The sequence below is a fragment of the Camelus bactrianus genome, chromosome 14 (assembly GCF_048773025.1).
Source record: "Camelus bactrianus isolate YW-2024 breed Bactrian camel chromosome 14, ASM4877302v1, whole genome shotgun sequence".
Classification (NCBI taxonomy): domain Eukaryota; kingdom Metazoa; phylum Chordata; class Mammalia; order Artiodactyla; family Camelidae; genus Camelus; species Camelus bactrianus.
Genome location: NC_133552.1, coordinates 228,553 through 248,733, shown reverse-complemented (window position 1 = coordinate 248,733; position 20,181 = coordinate 228,553). Strand labels below are relative to the sequence as shown.

General features: G+C 34.0%; 1 protein-coding gene across 8 annotated transcripts in view; it reads right to left on the bottom strand.

The window, feature by feature from the left end:
- The window catches only part of RNF17 (ring finger protein 17), a 91,761-nt gene that overhangs the window by 68,910 nt on the left and 2,670 nt on the right, over positions 1–20,181 (bottom strand). For 6 of the 8 annotated variants that reach the window (XR_012511574.1, XR_012511575.1, XR_012511576.1 and 3 more), the window contains exons 3-9: positions 14,513–14,604; positions 11,507–11,618; positions 10,529–10,609; positions 9,172–9,272; positions 4,921–5,092; positions 3,639–3,715; positions 3,294–3,368 (exon numbers count right to left, since the gene is read on the bottom strand). Coding sequence is in view for 5 of the 8 variants with exons in the window: in XM_074377838.1 (XP_074233939.1) it covers positions 3,294–3,368; positions 3,639–3,715; positions 4,921–5,092; positions 9,172–9,272; positions 10,529–10,609; positions 11,507–11,618; positions 14,513–14,604 (710 nt within the window). In the remaining 3 variants the exon portion in view is untranslated. Of the gene's footprint in view, positions 1–3,293; positions 3,369–3,638; positions 3,716–4,920; positions 5,093–9,171; positions 9,273–10,528; positions 10,610–11,506; positions 11,619–14,512; positions 14,605–20,181 lie in introns of those variants that run through there. The other 2 variants (XM_074377841.1, XM_045514201.2) reach the window with 2 other exon arrangements.

The window sequence follows — 20,181 nt, the reverse complement described above, 5'->3', positions numbered from 1 at the left end:
TTTTTTATATCCACCTTCAAACCGTTTCCTTTACACCTGACAGTTAATACTGTGACATGTGCAGAGTTAGTCACACAGGTGTCCCACGGGTTTTTAACAGCTTTATTAATGTAAAATTTACACACTATCAGATCCAGTAATTTTTACTAAATTTACTTGTGTAACCATCACAATCTAATTTTGAATATTTCCATTACCCTAAAAGAAACTTTTGCCCATTCTCAAGCAAGCCCAAGGGTTTTAAAAGGTCAAGAGGTAAAAATCAACGAGAAGCTGAAGAAAGAACTTGACATAGTCACATCACAATGATTTGATCCTAAAAGAACACTGGATGTAGTTTTTAATTTCAATCCAGTTTCAAAACTGACACATTGTAACTGACTGTACTTGAATAAAAAAACTGTTAAGAACTCTAAAAAAAAAATCAGCTTCAAATTTTTATTTGGCTTAGGTGTTTAATTTTAAATTATGTGAAGATTATTTCTTTTAATTCACTGAATTAAAAATAAAGTATAGGAAGCAGTGCGGGGTACAGTCCTAAGCAAATTACTAGAAACCTCCACCTAGGCTAAAAGTCACCATTCGTCTGAATACTTTGGGAATGATTGTTCAACAGTCACCAACCTACAGCTGATTATTCCCTTTGCTCCATTATTTTTCTGTCTTCTTCACAAATCCACACAGATTTGGGCTCTCAAACCAACAAATAGAGAAATTCTATCAAAGAAATGAGGTTGAGTCTCAAAAGCTTTTAGTTAACTCATGATAGATTTAGTTTCTTCACAGATCACCATTTAAGAGCCATTTCAGAAATAAGAACTAACAAAGCCAACAGGAATCAGCACTGACCTATCTTATCTGTCTCTTAACACACACTGAATAAAGGTCCAAACGCCTCCTGACAACACACGTATGTACACAACTTTGTAACTGAAACATTTCTTTTCACAACCAACTCTCATCTGACCTTTCTGAGACATTTAACACCATCAACCAACTCCAGTCTCATAAACCTCTCCTCTGACTTCTAGAACACCACTCTCTCCTGCTCCTTCTCAGTTTTGTTTTGTTTTTTTGCAGGTTACCCTGTCCCTAATTTAAAACTTATTATTTTTCAAGGGCACTGTACTTGATCTACTTCAATATTTGCTCTCACTGGGCAAACCGATTCCTTTATTACCACCTGTAAACGGTAGAGGCAGGTTACAATGATACTTTCCCTAAAAACTAGGAAGAAATTTAAGATTACTCAGAGTTAAATCTGAATCAATACAAACTCTTACAGAGACAGAATAGCATCTAGGATTAAAAATAACTGACAATCACCATATTTTAGTCATGAAAATATCTAGACGCACGTAATGACTGGAAAGGATGATTATCCATGGAAGTGTAAAACGTCAAGTCACAGAGGAAAAGAGGGGCCAGGGCTCCATGTACGGGGGATGATGACTTGAGACAAAGTCCTCTCGCAACCTCCTCCCCGTGGGGCAAGGGCTGCAGCATGCTGTCTAGGGCTGATGCAGTTCAGTTATTTGATAAATCTTACTCTCTTTATTCCCAAAATGCTGCAAACAAAGCAACCTCTGATGATTTGGCTTCTTGTGTCTGTCTGGATGTTGGAAGAGAATGCCCACGTAACTGTTCTAGTTCCCGCGGCAATTCTATTTGCCCCTTAATTTAATAAACGGCACTCAATTTAATAAACTGGCACTCTTACAAGAGTTTACTTGGCTTAGACTAGATCTGCTCATGCCTGTTTCTGAGCTGATGAGGCTGTGGGTGGGACCCTCATTAGTTTCCCAAAGTGATGAATGTGGTGCTTCTTAGGGGATGATTTCCCCAGGAGACATACCACCTACAACTGGATGAACTTACTTTCTTCTGCAGGGGGTGGTTTCTAAAGTATTTATATTTGGACTACTCCTGAACAAAGAATCAAGTCCAGAACCTCTTCTTAAGTTTCAGCACATACGGCCTACTTCCTTCTGGACATTTTGCTCTAGAGACACAGTAAACCACAGCAACCACATACCCCACGATCTCCCTCTCCCAACTTCTTTCTTTCCTGTGTCCCAGCCTTGGTGGATAATACCACAGTCCACCAACTTAGTCACCAAAGACAGATCTATAAATCATCGAGGACGCCTCCCTTTTCGTCATTCCTCACACCCAACAACTACTAAGTTTCATCACTTTTCCCAACTTAACATTTGTCATTATCTATTCCTCTCCAGTGCTCTACCTATGTTTGGTTTCTCATCATTTGCTGAGACTATTTATATAACAGCCTAAACCATCCTTCAGCTTCCAACCTCATATTCTTCCAAAGAATCCTCTCAATGGTCACTAGAGTTATCTTTAAGAAATGTAACCTAATTCTATTTGCTTTCATGCTGCAAATCTTTCAGTGGTTTTCTATTATTCACAGCTGAGCTGTCCAACAGAACCTTCTGCGATAATGAAATGGTGCAGTGCTACCCAATACAGCAGCCACTAACCACATATGACTGAGCACCTGAAATGCGGCTAGTGCAACCAAAGAACTGAACTCTTCATTTCATTTAGTTTTAATTAATTTATGCTTAAATTTAAATGGCCATATGTGGTTAGTGGCCACCATATTGGATAGCACAGGTCTAGGAAACTAAGTGCAGACGCCCCCGCACAGCATACAAAGTCTAGGATTTAGCCTCCATGTTCCTTCTGCCATGTGGTATTATACATGCTGTTCCTTGAATGTAGTATGTTATCTTCCTGTTAAGACACCTGCCTCCCTTCTGTCCTCCTCTCCAACTGCTACTCATTTTTCATGGACGAAGAAACATAAAATCTCCTCTTTCCAAGACCCCTGTTACCCACCCCCTGCCCCAAAAACTGCTCATTTCCTTTGCATCTCCATTAAATTCTGCATATGCAACTTTCACAGCAATTACGCACTTTATTGTTACAAGGGTCATTCTCTACTTAGTGCAACTTCTCTGCATAAATCTCAGTACCTGGGGTATTAGTACCTAGCATAAAGTCAGTGTTCAATGCTGGCTGAATGAACGGCTCTCAAAGATGATTCAGACACGTATCATTGAGTGCTGATTCCTTCTACGTCTTTTAATTCTTAAATGTCTTACACAGAATTTAAATGATAGAAACCACGCTGCCCTTTACATTGTTTTTCAGCTTTTGAATCACAAGTACTACACTAAACATCAATTTTTCTGTCCCTTAGATAATATTTCTGTCCCTTAGGCCATGTCAGACACTAATGGCATGTTGCTATTCTTTTAAATACTTACTTTGTTGAGTCTTCAAATTCAATCTTTCCCATAGTGTTGAACATACAGATGATCTCACTGCAATTCATGTTCAACCTATAATTAAATACTTCACATAAAAAAATGTTCTAATATAAGTTTACTACTTTCTCTAATAAAAATTAGTTGCTGACATTAAAAACTCCAAAATACAGAACACTTAATAACTTTGTAATTTATCATAAATTACTTATTTTAATTTAGTTGCTAACTTGGGAAACATTTTTGAACTGAATTATCAATTAATAATTGCTTGCTATTTTAATAAATTTAGGCTCTAATACATCTTTATACTTAATTATCATGTTCTCCTGAATTATAACTTACTTGGGAGAGCTCCTTAGTTTTAGAGAGCTAACCTGTGACAATTCACTCTCAAATGTTAGCTTCAAAGTCCGAATAATCTAGAATCAAAAGAGAAGTATCACTTATGTGTGTGTTTTATTTTGTTATAAATACTGTTGAAACAGAATGAGATTTGAGAAGCAAAACTATACCCTGTAGGTATTTCACTAAGTAACATGCTTACAGTTTGATTTTAGGCAAGTAAAGTGAGGGATGCATGTAAGTGTCTGTGACTCCCCCAACTCCAAAATTTAAAATCTCTTGGAGATACGTATTAACAGACAACAACAACACAGGACACTAGTTAATAAATGGAATATAGCTACACAGTCAGAGGCATTTCTGATCAGATTTATTTTGCATCTGCATTGCTATCCTCATGTTTTTCTTTTTTTCCCCCATCTTCTTAACTAGACTAACTAGGATAAAGACCAAATTTTACTACTTTTTTAACCTCCTAATGCCTCACATGTAATACACAGGAATTGACGATTACTTTTTTAGAACTATAGCTGGAGGGAGGCCTGGCCAAGTAAGATGGTGGTAAACTCTTCTCCTTTAATTTGTAGTTCAAGACTTTAGAGGCAGGTAAACCAATGGCTTCTATTTTGTACCTCAGTTCAGTCCAAACATCTCATTATCTATGGGTAATGAGGCCCTGAGGATTCAAAGACAATAGAGTAGGATATATACCCCAAGGGAGCAAGACAGAAATTAGCAAAGAGGACTGATGGTTAACCTTGTCCTGCCAACGAGCGCATAAGAAACATATTTCTCTCTCTGCACAACTCCAGGCACATCACTAGAGGACAGGATAGAGTGAAGTATCCTGTCTCTTGACCTGCACATCTTAGGGTGGCAGGTTGAGAGAAAAACCTGAATGGGATCTTGTTAAGTTTTTAAGCCAAGAGTTGACAGTCATACCTAGCTGCTTATAAAAGAGAAATAGAGTCCTATTTAATTTGCTACTCTTATTGGTCTTCATTTTCTATTCTAGTGACCTAGAAACAACTCTAGATTGAGGGTCACCCTACTTGTTCTTGAATCGTGTTACATCATTTCCCTGAGTGATAAATAATAACAAAAGTCCAAACAAATTTATTAATGTTTGTCTTAGAATTCAAACACCTAAGAATTCTAAACTGATGCCATTACAAGTTAGGATAATCTAAGAAACAAATTTTTCTTAGGTTTTAAATATCATATTCCAAAGTAGGTAAAATAAGCTACCACAGAAATAATTCACATGAAATATTAAAACTACCTGATTCAGGTCACAGTATGTCCTTAGAGAAGGTGCCGATTTTAATTCTCTTGCTATCTTCATAGCTGCATCCAAATCATTTTTTTTCTCTTCAATGTAGCTCTTAGCCATCATTACATTTGATAAATAATCACCTGTATTTCTTACTACTTCTTCACACAGGTTCTTTTTCCTTCATTTACGATAAAGTTATTTTTCAGTATTTCATAAACATGTTTATGACAGTAAGTTTACAGTAACTCAACAGTATTGAACAGATAATTTCACTATTTTGTGAGCGTAAATAAAGTAAGATTGTTAAAAGGGGCATTCAGTTGAACTAAAATGTATTAGAGTGGAAGCTGTGTGCATGTAACTAGAGAAAAATCAGCCTCTGTAGGAGGACACAGTTATCATGTCGCAGAGACAGCTGTCAGAGCTGCACAGTAAGATAGACCCTGGATGATTCCACCACCACTTTTAAAAGTAGGAGGAACCCTGGCCATCTTGCTGTCATTTGTGCCATTATAACAAACACATTCTGTGCTCATTTCTCACAAGGATCTATCTGTACATTAAAATATTTCTGTAAGTAGATACATATTACATGAACTTAAAATGATATTTTTAAATACTTCACCAAACCAGAACTTAATTAACTATAATCTTCAAAGTAATCACTCAGGAAGCTTATAGCATTACTCCTTCATTACTTACCTCATTTTACTCAAGAAATTTTCTGTGCCTACGGTACAATTACTTTATTATGGAAATTAAGATATTTTGCACCAAAAATTATAGTGTCTAATTGCTCATTTTATTCATCAAACAAATGAGTAAAATGATTTCCTCAAAATCAAATCTGGCCTCAAAAAAAGACTTGGCTACACTGAACAGTCTGAAAAGGAAATTAAGAAAACCATTTACAATAGAATAAAAAAAAAGAACATATTTAGGAATAAACATAACCAAGGAGGCAACAGACGTGTACACTACACAACATTGCTGAAATTAAAGAAGGCAAAATAAATGGAAAGGTCTCTCATGTTGTTCATGAATTAGAAGACAACACTGTTAAGATGTCAATACTACCCAGCACAATCTACAATTCAAAGCCATCCTTATCAAAATCGGAACAGAAAAACCCATCCTAAAAGTGACATGGAATCTCAAGGGACCCCAACCTTCCAAAACAATCCTGAAAAAGAACAACAAAGTTGGAGAGCTCACACATCCTGATTTCAAAACTTGCTACAAAGCCACAGTAATGAAAACAGTGCTCTACTGCCACAAGGACAGACAGACAGACAGACAGCCCAGAATTAAATCTTCACATATATGGTCAACTGAGTTTTGACAAAAGTGCCAAGACCATTCAATGGAAAAAAGACCATCTTTTCAACAAATGGTACTGGGAATGAATGACATTAGGCCCTTTCTTTACACTATATACAAAAATCAGCCCCAAATGACTCAAAGACCTAAATGTTAGAGCTAAAACTATAAGACTCTTAGAAGAAAACACAGAGAGGAAGCTTCACAGTATTAGATTTGGCAATGATTTCTTGGATATGACACCAAAACATGGCAACAAAGAAAAAATAGATAAAACAGACTTTATCAATTAAAAACTTATTTAGATCAAAGAATGCTATCAGGAGAGTGAAAAGGCAAGCCACAGAAGAAATGTTTTCTTAGGTCAGTCTGCTAAGGCAAAAGAAATAAAAGCAAAAATAAACAAATGGGACCTAATCAAACATACGAGCTTTCGCACAGCAAAGGAAATTACAAACAAAACAAAAAGACAACCTATGGACTGGGAGAAAATATTTGCAAGTGGTGCAACTGACAGGGCATTTAATTTCCAAAATATACAAACAGCTCTTACAGCTCAACATCAAAAAAAATAAATAAATAAAATAAAAAACCCCCAAAACCCCAAACCAACAATGCAATAGAAAAATGGGTGGAAGACCTAAACATACATTTCTCCAAAGACATACAAACGGCCAACAGGCACATGAAAAGGTGCTCAACATCACAAATTACTAGAGAAATGCAAATCAAAATCACAATGAAGTATATCACTTCACACCAGTGAGAATGGCCATCATCAAAAAGTCTACAAATAGGGGGAGGGTATAGCTCAAGTGGTAGAGTGCATGCTTAGCATGCAGAAGGTCTTGGGTTCAATTCCCAGTCCCTCTCTGAAACATAAATAAGTAAACCTAATTACTCCCCAAATAAATAAATAAATAAATAATTTTTTTAAAAAGTCTATAATTATACAAATATAATAAATGCTGGAGAGACTGTGGAGAAAACAGAACCCTTCTACAACTGTTGGTGTGAATGTAAACTGATGCAGCCACAATGGAAAACAGCATGGCAATTCCTAAAAAAACTAAAAATAGAGTTACCACATGATCTAGCAATCCCACTCCTGGGCACATATCTGGAAAAGGCAAAAACTCTAATTTGAAAAGATACATGCACCCAATGTTAATAGCAACACTATTTATAGTATCTAAGATATGGAAGCACCTAAATGTCCATCAACAGATAAATGGATAAAGACAATGTGACACACATACATACATAAACATATATATTCATATATATATGGATATTACTCAGCCACAAAAAAGAATGAAATAATGTCCTTTGCAGCAACATGGATGGACCCAGAGATTACCATACTAAGTGAAGTAAGTCAAAGATAAATATAATATGATATAACTTATCTGTGCAATCTAAAAAAGTGATACAAATGAACTTAGTTACAAAACAGAAACAGACTCACAGACACAGAAAACAAACTATGGTTACCAAAAGGGAAAGGGGGGAGGGATAAATAAGGAGTTTGGGATCAACAGATACACACTACTATATATAAAACATATAAACAACAAGGACTGACTGTAAAGCACAGGAAACTACATTCATTAACTTGTAATAATCTGAAAAGGAATATATATAACTGAATCATTTTGCTGTACGGCTGAAATTAACACAACATTGTAAATCAAATACACTTCAATTAAAAAAGTCAAAAAAAAAAAAAAAAACAAGCCACAGAACAAGAGAAATTATCTGAAAATGATATATTTGATAAAGGATTAATATCCATAATGGATACAGAACTCCTACAACCCAGCAACAACAAAACAAATAATCCAATTCAAAAATGGGCAGAGGACTGGAATAGATATTTCTCCAGAAAAAAATAAGCAAATGGTCAACTGAAAGGATATGGTCCACAATACCACTAGCTATTATGGAAATGTAAGTCAAATACAAAATCAGATACCACTTCACATCCTCAAAATGGCTGTATTTTAAAAAAGAATTAACAAGTGTTGGTAAGGATGTGGAGAAACTGAAACTCTTATGCACTGCTAGTGGGAATGTAACCTGTGTAGCCAACTTAGAAAACAGTTTGGTAGTTCTTAACAAGATAAACATAAAAGTACCCTGTGCCACTAAACTGTACATTTTTAAATGGTTACAAAAGTAAACTTCATTATGCATATATACCACTATTAAAAAATGTAATAAAAATGTATGCACATGACCTATCACTTAAAATTTTATAACTGAATATTAAACATGAGATACCAACAACATTGAGGAATAAAGAATATGATTCATTCATAGTGTATTGAGCCTATGTTCTAGATATCCTAATTAGACTAAAAAAAAAAAATAAAAAGAACCCAGATCCAAAGGGGCAAGTACCATTACCAAATATATTTCTTACTTTTATGAGCCTGCCTCTTGAAATACAAAAATGTGATTAAAGATTATTTAAGCTCTTATATATCAAAGTTTTAAAAAAGGATGGCTATATAACAGTATGGTGGTATTGTTTAGAAATGAGTATTAGAAAGTATGTTATTATTTTCTGTGATGCAAATAAACACAAGAAAAAATGATGAAATTACATACCAGAAAAAGTATGTTTGCATTTTCCCAAGTATGCTGAATTCTACAATGGGATTCAGAATTTGAAATCATTTTTCTGTGCTAACTGGTTTAAGAAAGAAATTATCTGAACAGCTTTGGATCAGAAGGCAAATAGTCAAAATAAAAAAAAACCCCAAAAATGCTGCTCTTCATTTTGAAGCTGTCAACATCAGCCTACAGGGACCACCCATAACCTTCCAAACTTGTTTAATAGTTACTCATTACTTTAATCTATGCAAAGGAATAAAATGACAAGTTAATGTTAAAAGCTTCAGTTTCATTGAGTATATATTTTTAACTTATTACCTGGAATCAAGAGAAGTAAAAAGCTGATCAAACTGTTTCTCCAGAACCTCTATAAGACTGACTGTTTCCTCTTTTGTTTGACTGTGTATGTGTTCGAGCATCTGGGAAGAACATAATACAAAGATATAATTTGGTATTTCTATTTTGGAGGAACTGTACTCTTTAACATAATTTTGAAAGTAAAAGATACTTTTTGGACTTTTCAAAATAACAACACAAGAGGAGATTAGATGATAAAAATGGAATAACTCATTAGGTTAAACTTTAAATCCTGGTCCTTGTCAGCAAGATCATGTCTTTTTTGGCACTTTGTACTGATAAACTGGCAAAAAGGCCTAGAAAACCCACTAAGTTTTCAAAACTTCTTATCATTTTAATCAGTACAGGAAATGAATCGTTTTGGATAGCTGAATTTCTCTCTGGTAGGATTCCTTAAATTTATAAAAACTTAAAATGTAGTATTAAAAATATTTGAAATAAAGTGTTAACTATTTCACATACTTCTTCATATTTTCAAAGAATCACTGCTTGGTATCTGTGACCTTTTCTTCTTCCAATTTCTTTTTGGAATGGGAATGTCTACCTATGCCTATCCAACCAGTGTATTTTAGGAGATAATTTATTAGTTTCACACATTCACAGTTGGAGAGGAATTTTGCCCCAGCATGAGTCATTCTCTGAGTCTCACCTATACCTGATTTAGAAGATACTTAGATGAGATTTTGGAGCTAGAGTTGATGCTGAAATAGGTTAAGAATTTGGGGGATGTGAGATGGGATGAATGTATTTTGCATGTGAGAAGGATATGAATCTGGGAGGGCCAAAGAACATACTGCTATGGGTTGAATTCTGTACCCCACTCCCCTTTCAGATTCACGTGCTGAAGTCTTAACTCTCATATCAGCTATAACCCTTTGAATGCCTTGGCTGTGAATTTGCTGTTGCTGGGTGTAAGGAATTTGTTCTTCCTCAATAAAGAAGTCTCTGTCTCTCGGGTGACAGGGTTAAGGAGAAAAGAGCGTAAGACTCTGTGTAACGATATACAGCCAGATAACATGCAATGCTAGAAAGGTGATCTGCAATGCTTCCAAGACAAAACTCAGCTCACAGCAAGCGGAAATCACAGCTCCTTAACAAAGCTCCAATTTCAGCATGCTGCTAGCACAACAATGCTATGAGATTACTGCTAGCAGGCCATGAGAGGTGTCCATTCTTTTGTATATTTCTCTTATCATTTGATAATCATACTTAATAACTGAATGCTAAGCTCCAACTTCAGTGATATTACATCCAAATTACACAGTTAAAGAGAACATGCCTTAATTTATGATAGAATTTAATCATTCAAAATGCTTACTTTTACAGCAATACTTAATTCTTCAAAATTCTGGCCTGCTATCTTCAATGCTTCATCAATTTCTTCCACAGTTTTAGTCTCCTAAGAAAGGGAAGGGGAACATACAAACACAAAGTATAAAAATAGATGCTTAGATACAACATAGTAGCTGCAAAAACATCAAGCTACCATTGCGGTTACAGACCCACTACAGAAATCCGAAAAGAAGCAACAATTAACATTTCAGTTTTGGTGATAGCATCCCAAATTTCTTTTAGGTAGCTTTTTGGAAAAAATGGAATTATGTCCTACAACCATTTTGCATCTTAAAACTACCTGAAAAATTTATCATGGCAATAAATATATATACATAAAAAGTAACAGTTCTTAAGAAAAAAAGATTATAATTTGGCTATGTTAAGATTTAAACAACGAAGGTGAAGACAGCGCTCTGTCTTCTCTCCCAGCCCACTAACGATTCCCTTAACAAAAAGATGTAATACTTCATTCAGCAGTATTTTGGAGTTTGTCCTGTTTCTAGTCTTAAATTAAAAGAATACATTATTTAAAGTGATATGGAGTAGTAACAGGTAAAACTCAATCTTCCAACAACAATTACACCATCCTTTCAGTCACCGTTAAAACACCCGGTAAATCACCCTTAGAATTTAGAAACTTGCACTTTATACAATCTCATAGAATGTGAATTCAATAACTAGGTTCAAAAGGAGGAAGCTATGTACAGGTAAATATCAAGAGCACTGACAGAGCTGGTCAAAGGCAGAATGGGCTAACTTGGGAAGAAAAGAGAATTGCTGAGAACAGTTCAGAACAAATCAAGAGATTCAAGCAAGGGAATATAGGTTTACCTCTGTTACCTTCGTATTTCCAAAAGAATCTATAGTTATAGGAACCTTGAGAGAAGAGGAAAGTTAAGCTACCAGAGACAAAGTAAAAATGTTTGGCCATATGTCACTTCATGAATAACATTCTTCATACCTCCATTACAGTTGATGGGTTCAGAACAGTCCCGCGTGTGAAGGTTGAATGTTCTAAACCAACAGTTAGCTGGCCAGCAGTCTTTTTAAAGTCCTGAGAACAGTTCTTTATCCTGGAAAATGTCAAGTACATTTATTTTAAATACCAACATTAATATAATGGTTTCAATCCTCTAGTCTGATTTTTACTCTCTCTCAAAAATAATTCAGGGGGAGGTTATAGCTCAGTGGTAGACTGTGTGCTTAGCATGTACGAAATCGTGGGTTCAATCCCCAGTACCTCCATTAAACATAAATAAATAAATAAACCTAACTATCTCCCCACTCAAAAAAACTAAAAAAATAAATCATACTATGACTTCTAAGAACACTTAACAGTGGGTTCTCAATTATCTATGATAAGTAAAGACAGGGAAACCATGACTAAATATGCTTTCATATAAAACTTAATTTTAATCAAGAATTCAATTTCTTAACAAATTCCTAAAAATAATAGCTTACAGTATAAATCGTGCTTGAATTTCCTAACCGTCTCTCCTTCTCTGATATTTTTTGGTAGACATGTTGATAATCCTTTAACTGTCTCAAGCTCAATTATTTATACACACAAATGCCAGCTATTAAAAAATGTACTTATAGGCCTAGATAATGTATATAAAGGTAATGAATTTACCAGATAAGTTAATTTCAAAGAAAAAGTAAGCTACATTTCTTGAGTACAGACGCTAGAGTTTTTGCCTATTTTTATCTTTATATCCCTATGTTAGCTAGCACACAATTAAGTACTCAGTGTTTGTTGAATAAGTAAATCAGAAGCCTATGACACTTCATGGAAGAAACTATGATTAAATATGTTACTCTCAGAGAGAGAAATAATAGACTAGATAATTTTTAAACATTCTATTACTTAAAAAGTGAACATTCATGTTCTTAAAAACATATGTGAATGCTTTGGCCATAAGGAATCCATTATTCAATTCCTGTTTCAAAATATTAAAGACAAATCAGGAAGGAAACACTTCATGTATCAAAAGATACTTCTATTTTAAAATATATAACCATTTAAACCAAATTCTACTGAAATTAGGAAATAGAGGAGTTTCTAACGTAAGTATATTTGACATGGAGAACTAATTTTAAAATGGTAATTCAGAAAAAAACTGGGGTACCTAAAACCAGATTCATCTACTTCTGAAAATGAAATTTCACTTTGCAACCATATTCAATATTATATAGATCTAGACAAAAGTACAATCAAATTTGACTTGGACGATGTATAAAAAGAAAGATTCATACAGAAGCCCACATTTATATTTTCTCTTGGGAAAAAAAAAAAAAGGATAATCTGGCAACACTGGGATGGTCTTAACACAAAGCAGTAATTGGATGGAGCTGAGTACAGGCTACCTCCCCTTCTGTCTGCCACAATCCTTAACGCTCATTTAATGTCAGTCTATCTCACCCAGTAAGTCATCTGCTAGATTCCTGTAGGTGTTCAAATTTGTTACGGCCACTGACTCACAGGAAGCCAAAAAGATTCCTGAAGTGATTATTCACTCAGAGCCTATGGAGGAAGTGACCGGTGGAATGCAAATACAGGAGTTGGGAGCAGTACTGGTATTCCATGAGCCTGAGTTCCACCTCTGGTTCTGTCAATAACCAGTTGCTGGACTTCAGCTAAGTGGTTATGCTACCCAAAGGAAAAACTGTTCTGTTGGTTTCTACGCACGCATATAAATCTGGACAGAGAAGGTACAGCAATAACATGAAAAGTCATGACAGTTAGTCTAAAGGATTTTGGATTTTACCTGGATAGGCAATGAAAACCATAGAGCAGGAAAGGGTCTGAAGTCCTAAGGAGGTAGCCAAAAGAGACTAAAAGAATCAAACAGGGTGTAGAAATGGAAGGTAAATTATGAATATGGGTGATATTGTGGAAATAGAATCTGCAGGAGGTCAGATGGATGAGATATGAGGAACTGCGTGATCTATAGATGTTTGGGCCAATGACAAAATTGAAAAGTTTCAAATGAGACTGTTCCTTGAGGGAACCCTGTATTTATTTTATTTCCCATATAACTTACTTCCATATTAAATATGATTTAAGAAGTTAAAAGTTATACAAAAATATAATTACCATCTGAGTAGCGTCTTGGTAAATTAATAAGAAGATTCTTCAACCCTTAAAAAGTTGCAAAGTCAAACTTTACCATTTTTTAAATCATGATTCATTCCACAGTCAACCCTAAATGTACATTCGCCTAGGATCAGAAAATGATTTTCAGAAAAACTACAGCAAATGTCAAAATATCATGGTTCTTCGTCTAACATTTATAAAATGTTTACTCTGTGTCCAGCACCAGGGATGTAGAAAACAATAAAATATGGCCCTTGCCATTAAAGGGGCTTGTAGACTAGAAGAAGATGACAAATATAAATAAATGCAATTAAAAAAACACAGGTGCTCATCTCCAGCTGGAATATGTTAAAAAAAATCTTTGCATGCTATTTCAAAAAGAGAATTTATTAATACATATACATGTAAAACCTTATACAAGAATGGAAAAATGAATAAAATAATCTCAAAGTTATCACTTTCCATAAATCACCTCTCAAACCACTTCTTTTCAAAATCCTGCATTGTATTGTATTCATACTACTGTTGAGAATCAATAGAAATGTAAGTTCTTATTTTTTTCCTCCATTATCTTCTCACTCAGCACACTAGTTTTTGCTAAGTCTATTCTCAGCTTCTCTTACTCTGATGTGGCAATCTTGCATTCTTTTCTTTCCCCACTTTAAATAAGAACAAACTAATGCTGCATCTTTAAGAGTTGGAGTCTCCATTTCATTTACAGCTAAGACAAATTATAAACCTAAAGAGCAATGTATAAACAATGGGTTACAAACACTAATCTAAGAATGACATTTTATCAATGATTCTAAAATATCTCTTCAAGAAATATGTTAAACTTCAAACACTAAAATAAGTGCACACAGAACATACTTTTTTGGCTGCAGTTTTTCCATAAAAGACTCTTCTTTAATATATCCATCTATTGGGCAGTATCCTTGTTTTGTATTTATAGTTGTAGCAACCTTAGGATAAAAGATGAATGGAAGAAACCAGAAAGTCATTCAATAAATTCTGTTTACCCAGAATTCAAAAAACTAGCGTGTCATCCATAGATAAAGTTGAAAATAGCTCTAAAGATCCTGAAATCCTCTTTAAATCAAAGAAAAAGCAACACTTTCATGTTTTTATCCTATTTTACTTTTTTTAAAAAATCAGTTATTTGGCAATTAATTAAGCAGAACATTAACTAAAATACTTCACTCTGCTACATTTCTAAAGGAAATGCTTGGAACAATACTTATAAATTCACTGTAAAATTTTTACAATGCTATTTTAAGGTACGTACAAAACTCTAAAATACTTGGGAATAACTACAGTAAGAAAAATACAAGCTCTAAGAAAAGAAAACAAAAAACTTTACTGGCAGTCACAAACAAGAACTGAATAAATGGAGAATTAGGTTAGGGTCTTGAAGACAAAGATTTAAAGCCCTAAAACATAACTAATATAAAATTAATACAATTCTGAAGTTCGTATAAAAACATAATGAGCAAGAATATAAAATTTTTAATATAACATTCAGTGGAGATTTATCCCACCAGAAAATAAAGCTACTGTAATTAAAACACTAAGGTAGGGGCACAATACAAGTCGACCCTTGAACAACGCAGGGCTTACTGTGCATGTAATTTACAGCTGGCCCTCCATATGTGTGGTGCTTCTGCATCCACGGATTCAACCAACTGCAAACCATGTAGTACTGTAGCATTTATCTACATAAGTGGACTTACACAGCTCAAACCTGCACTGACCAAGGGACAACTGTAAATGAACAGAACAGAGCCCTGAAAAAGATCCACATATATATGGGAACTTCATATAGACTGTAAGTGGCATTTCAATTAAATAGAGGAAAGATTGATTATTCAACAAATCATGTGGGAAAGTCAGCTAATTATTCTGAAGAAGAAAGTCACATACTCACATCATATAAAATATAAAGGGATTTAATACTTACTTTTTAAAAAAATAAGTATTGAAAAAAAAGTACTGTAACTCTGAGATGGAAAGTCTGCCTAACCAAAGAAAACCTAGAAGCCATGAAGGAGGAGGAAAAACAACTCAAGAAGGAAACATTTCTGAATGGTAAAATGTAATAAACAAAATTAAAAGTGAAAAATTGGGAGAAAACATTTAAAATACACAGGACAAAGTGTTAATATCTCTATCACATGAAATAGTCTGACAAGCTAGAAAAAGACAATTCAAAAGGAAAGTATGGAAAGGACCAAAAAGGATCCGTTAAAAATCCTCCCAGAAGAGGAGCTAAGAAGTCAACATATGAAAAATTGCTCAATTTCACTAGTAGTCAGGGAATTGCAATTTAAAACAAGGAGATACCCACTTTTTGTCCATTAAATGGTCAAACATTAAAAAAATGGACAAACTCAAACATGGATATTTTTTAGACCTGGAAACTAACAGAATCTGCTGATAAGATTTTTTTGGTGGGAGTGGGTTTCAAGAATTGTGCAAAGATATAGTGAAAAATTTTGAAAACCACCTAAATGTTTTATCATAAAGAGATTAGTTAAGAATTACAGCACTTATGTACCATAGTTTATTATATAGTCTTTGAAAGTATTGCAGCAACATGGATGGACCTGGAGATTGTCATTCTAAGTGAAGTAAGCCAGAAAGAGAAAGAAAAATACCATGTGATATCACTTATATGTGGAAACTAAAAAAAAGACAAATGAACTTAATAACAAAACAGAAACAGACTCACAGACATAGAAAACAAACTTATTGTTACCAGAGGGGAAGGGGGTGGGGGAAGGGATAAATTGGGAGTTTGAAATTTGCAGATACTAACTACTATATACAAAACAGATAAACAACAAGGTTCTACTGCATAGCACAGGGAACTACATTCAATATCTTGTAGTAACCTATAATGAAAAAGAATATGAAAATGAATAAATGTATGTATATGTATGACTGAACTATTATGGAGAGATTGACACAACATTGTAAACTGATTATACTTCAATTAAAAAAAAGTAATGTAGGAGACTCTCATGAGAATAGGTTAATGCTGCTAAGAAAAATAAAGCAGACTACTAAATGCGATAGTCTCTCATTTAAATATATACCTCTGGTGGGAAAGAGGATGTTCTGGGAAGGTTTTAAGTATAAGGTACCAAAGATAGTTATGTATTATTAGGTTATCAGGGTAAAAGTGTTACGTTAGGAAAATCACAATGGAGCAATTGTTATTTTTAAGAGTGTCCCCTCAGAACTGAGGACTAAAACTTTCATTTCTATCTGCCTCTTCATTTATGCCCTTTTGGCCTGGCATTTCATAGTAAGAGCTTAATGTTACTATCAACAGATTTGATACAGGACATTTCTTCCAGAAAATTTAAGAAATTATTAAATACAACTGATTTAAAATATTTCAGTTAAAACTGTGTAAAGATTCTTAACTTCTAACATACATAATAAATATTTTCTCCCCCTTCCTCTGCCATAGCTTGTCATTTAAGTGTTACTTATTGTGGTGTTTTTGCTTGTTTTTTCTATTTGTAAATGAAAAAAATGTGGTCAAATTTAACCAGCATCTCTTCTATGGTTTCTGACTTCAGTGATACGCTTAATAAGGCTTCCCCAACCAAGATCACACAATTATCTATATTTCCTTCTAGTTTATATTTTCAACTTGTACGTTATTAACATTTCTAATCTACATAGGATTTTAATATATATTAATTACCTATTGATTGCATAAATTATCATTTCCTCATGGTCCAATATATTTTTGGACTCAGGTCCAAATGATCAGTAAAATGCCAGTACTTTGGAATGGTCCCTAAGTATGATCTTACCCTTAAAACAAAATCTGCCATATTGCTGTGTATAATTATACAGTGGTTATTACCAATTAACCATTAATATCAATCAGAAGCAGAGAAGAGATGTTACAGAAAACCATACAACCATGAGAGATAAAGATTCTTAGATAAATTCATATTCACCCCAACTCAGACATAAGAACACAAGTATACCCATTAATTCTGAATGAGATAATCTTCAGCTTAAGCTTAAAATAATCAGCATTACCTAGGCCTTCAAAGTGAAAGATAAATTATAAGTCTAATGTAAATATAGGTATTTCAATCTTACTTTTTAGAGCATCCACCTCATTTAAAATAAACTAAAAAAAAGAAAAAAGTAATAAACTATAATCCTGAAATAGTCTATAAATTCAGACTTTTCATTTAGACTTGATTCCTCCATTCTCTCTTATTCCAAGTAAAAGATACCAGCAGAAATCTAAGCTTTAAAAACTAATAAAAGAGTGGTAACAATTTCAGGAAGGTTTCTTGAAGGCCTCCTTTAACAGTGAACAGCTTTAGTGCATCTGAAGAATCTTAAATACAGTCCTCTGTCAATTACCTGGGGTAACAGCACAGGGGGATAGGAGAAAAGGAGGGAAGAACGGGACAGATCACTTATCTCCCAAGATAAGAGTCAGAACTGGTCAACTGATACAGAACAATTTGTCAAAATCCTAAAATCAAAACCAATATTTATAAACACACTATAAACACTTGATTAGATGTTATCCAAAACACTAAAAATAATACAAGTATAATGATTTAAGAGACCACTGAACATGAAATCATTTGCCACAAAAACCAAGAAGTTACTGTTCTAATAAACGTATCGTCTGTTTTTTGAACATTAGAACAGGATGGATACGGGCAGAGACAGTTCCAGCTGTCTGCCTCTTCCTTTTCCCTTTACTTATTCTTTACCTACCACAAGACTCTATCTTCATATCGTTGGGGATATTCCATTTCAACCTCAGGAGTTAGTCTCCCCTTTTCTTAACTATGTAGTGAGACACATCTGAGGAACCTACCGTCAAAAAAAGGGAAAGGGGATGGGAATTTCCCACAATGAAGGTCATAATTTGTAAAGTATATATCCAGAAGGAACCTTACTTCAAAATGACACCTGCACTCCAATGTTCATAGCAGCACTATTTACAATAGCCAAGACATGGAAACAGCCTAAATGTCCATCAACAGATGACTGGATAAAGAAGATGTGGTATATTTATACAATGGAATACTATTCAGCCAAAAAAACCAACAACATAATGCCATTTGCAGCAACATGGATGCTCCTGGAGAATGTCATTCTAAGTGAAGTAAGCCAGAAGGAGAAAGAAAAATATCATATGAGATCGCTCATATGTGGAATCTAAAAAAAAAAAACCAAACAAAACATAAATACAAAACAGAAACAGACTCATAGACACAGAATACAAACTTGTGGTTGCCAAGGGGGCAGGGTGGGAAGGGATAGACTGGGATTTCAAAATGTACAACAGATAAACAAGATTATACTGTATAGCACAGGGAAATATATTCAAGATCTTATGGTAGCTCACAGAGAAAAAAGTGTGACAATGAATATATACATATATATATGTTCACGTGTAACTGAAAAGTTGTGTTCTACACTGGAATTTGACACAACATTGTAAAATGATTATAAGTCAATAAAAAAGGTTTAAAAAAAACATAATTTGTAAAGTATGTTATTCCAAAACAGACATCTTCTAATATGTAAATGTTTCTGCTATAATTAAAATGTTCCCAAATTATATATATATATGTTTAAAAACATATTAATATATATATTTTTTTATCATGTTTAACCTGTAAACCAGTTAATCCGCACTTAGTCAAGGGTCGACTGTAACACTTATTTTAAAGGTTGTAGAGAACTTTCACTTAATTTAGATTTGACTCTTACAACCCTATGAAATAAGAAAAGCAGGTATTATTTTCATCTCACAAATGAGGAAACTCAGGGTTAGGGTGACAGAACCAGGATTGTACTGCAGGTCTTCTGCCTCTAATATTAACTGTCTGCCACACTGCCACAAAAAACAAGATATAAATCCTTATCATCCAATCTCTAAAGTGGAACATTAAGAATTTAGAGAGTAAGACAACTTTCTAGGAACATACTATATAAACTGAGCAACATTTGTACTTGTAGTAATGCAAAGAATATCCAGTAAATTTTATTTTAAATCATTAATTTATTCTATTATGGGTCCACGTGCAAATGTATTACTTTTAGTGCTTCTGAAGTCATGTTAACTTAAAGCCACTGTTTTTTTTTTTTTTTTTTTTTTTCACTCTAGCATCTCTACGAATGTAAATTTGATGACACACAAAGGTTGAGGGGCAGGGCAAAGTTCAAAATTTGCTTGCATGGTATTGGTGTGGAAAATGCAGGTACAAATCTGAAAGGAATATTATTTCATTACGATAAAAATAAATAGAGGCAATATTCCACAAAAATCTCCAAAAAAGTCAAAATATATAGGCTAAGTGTATAAACTTAACCTTGCATTCCCTTTGATCACTTTGAACAATTATAAAGTGGATATGAACAGCTTATCTTTTGCTAGGTTCCTTAGACTCAGGAGCAAAAATGCAAGTTTTTAGTTCCTAACTAAAAGTATGTCTTATTTCTCCAATATTTTCACCTTTAACATTAGGTTGTAATGCATT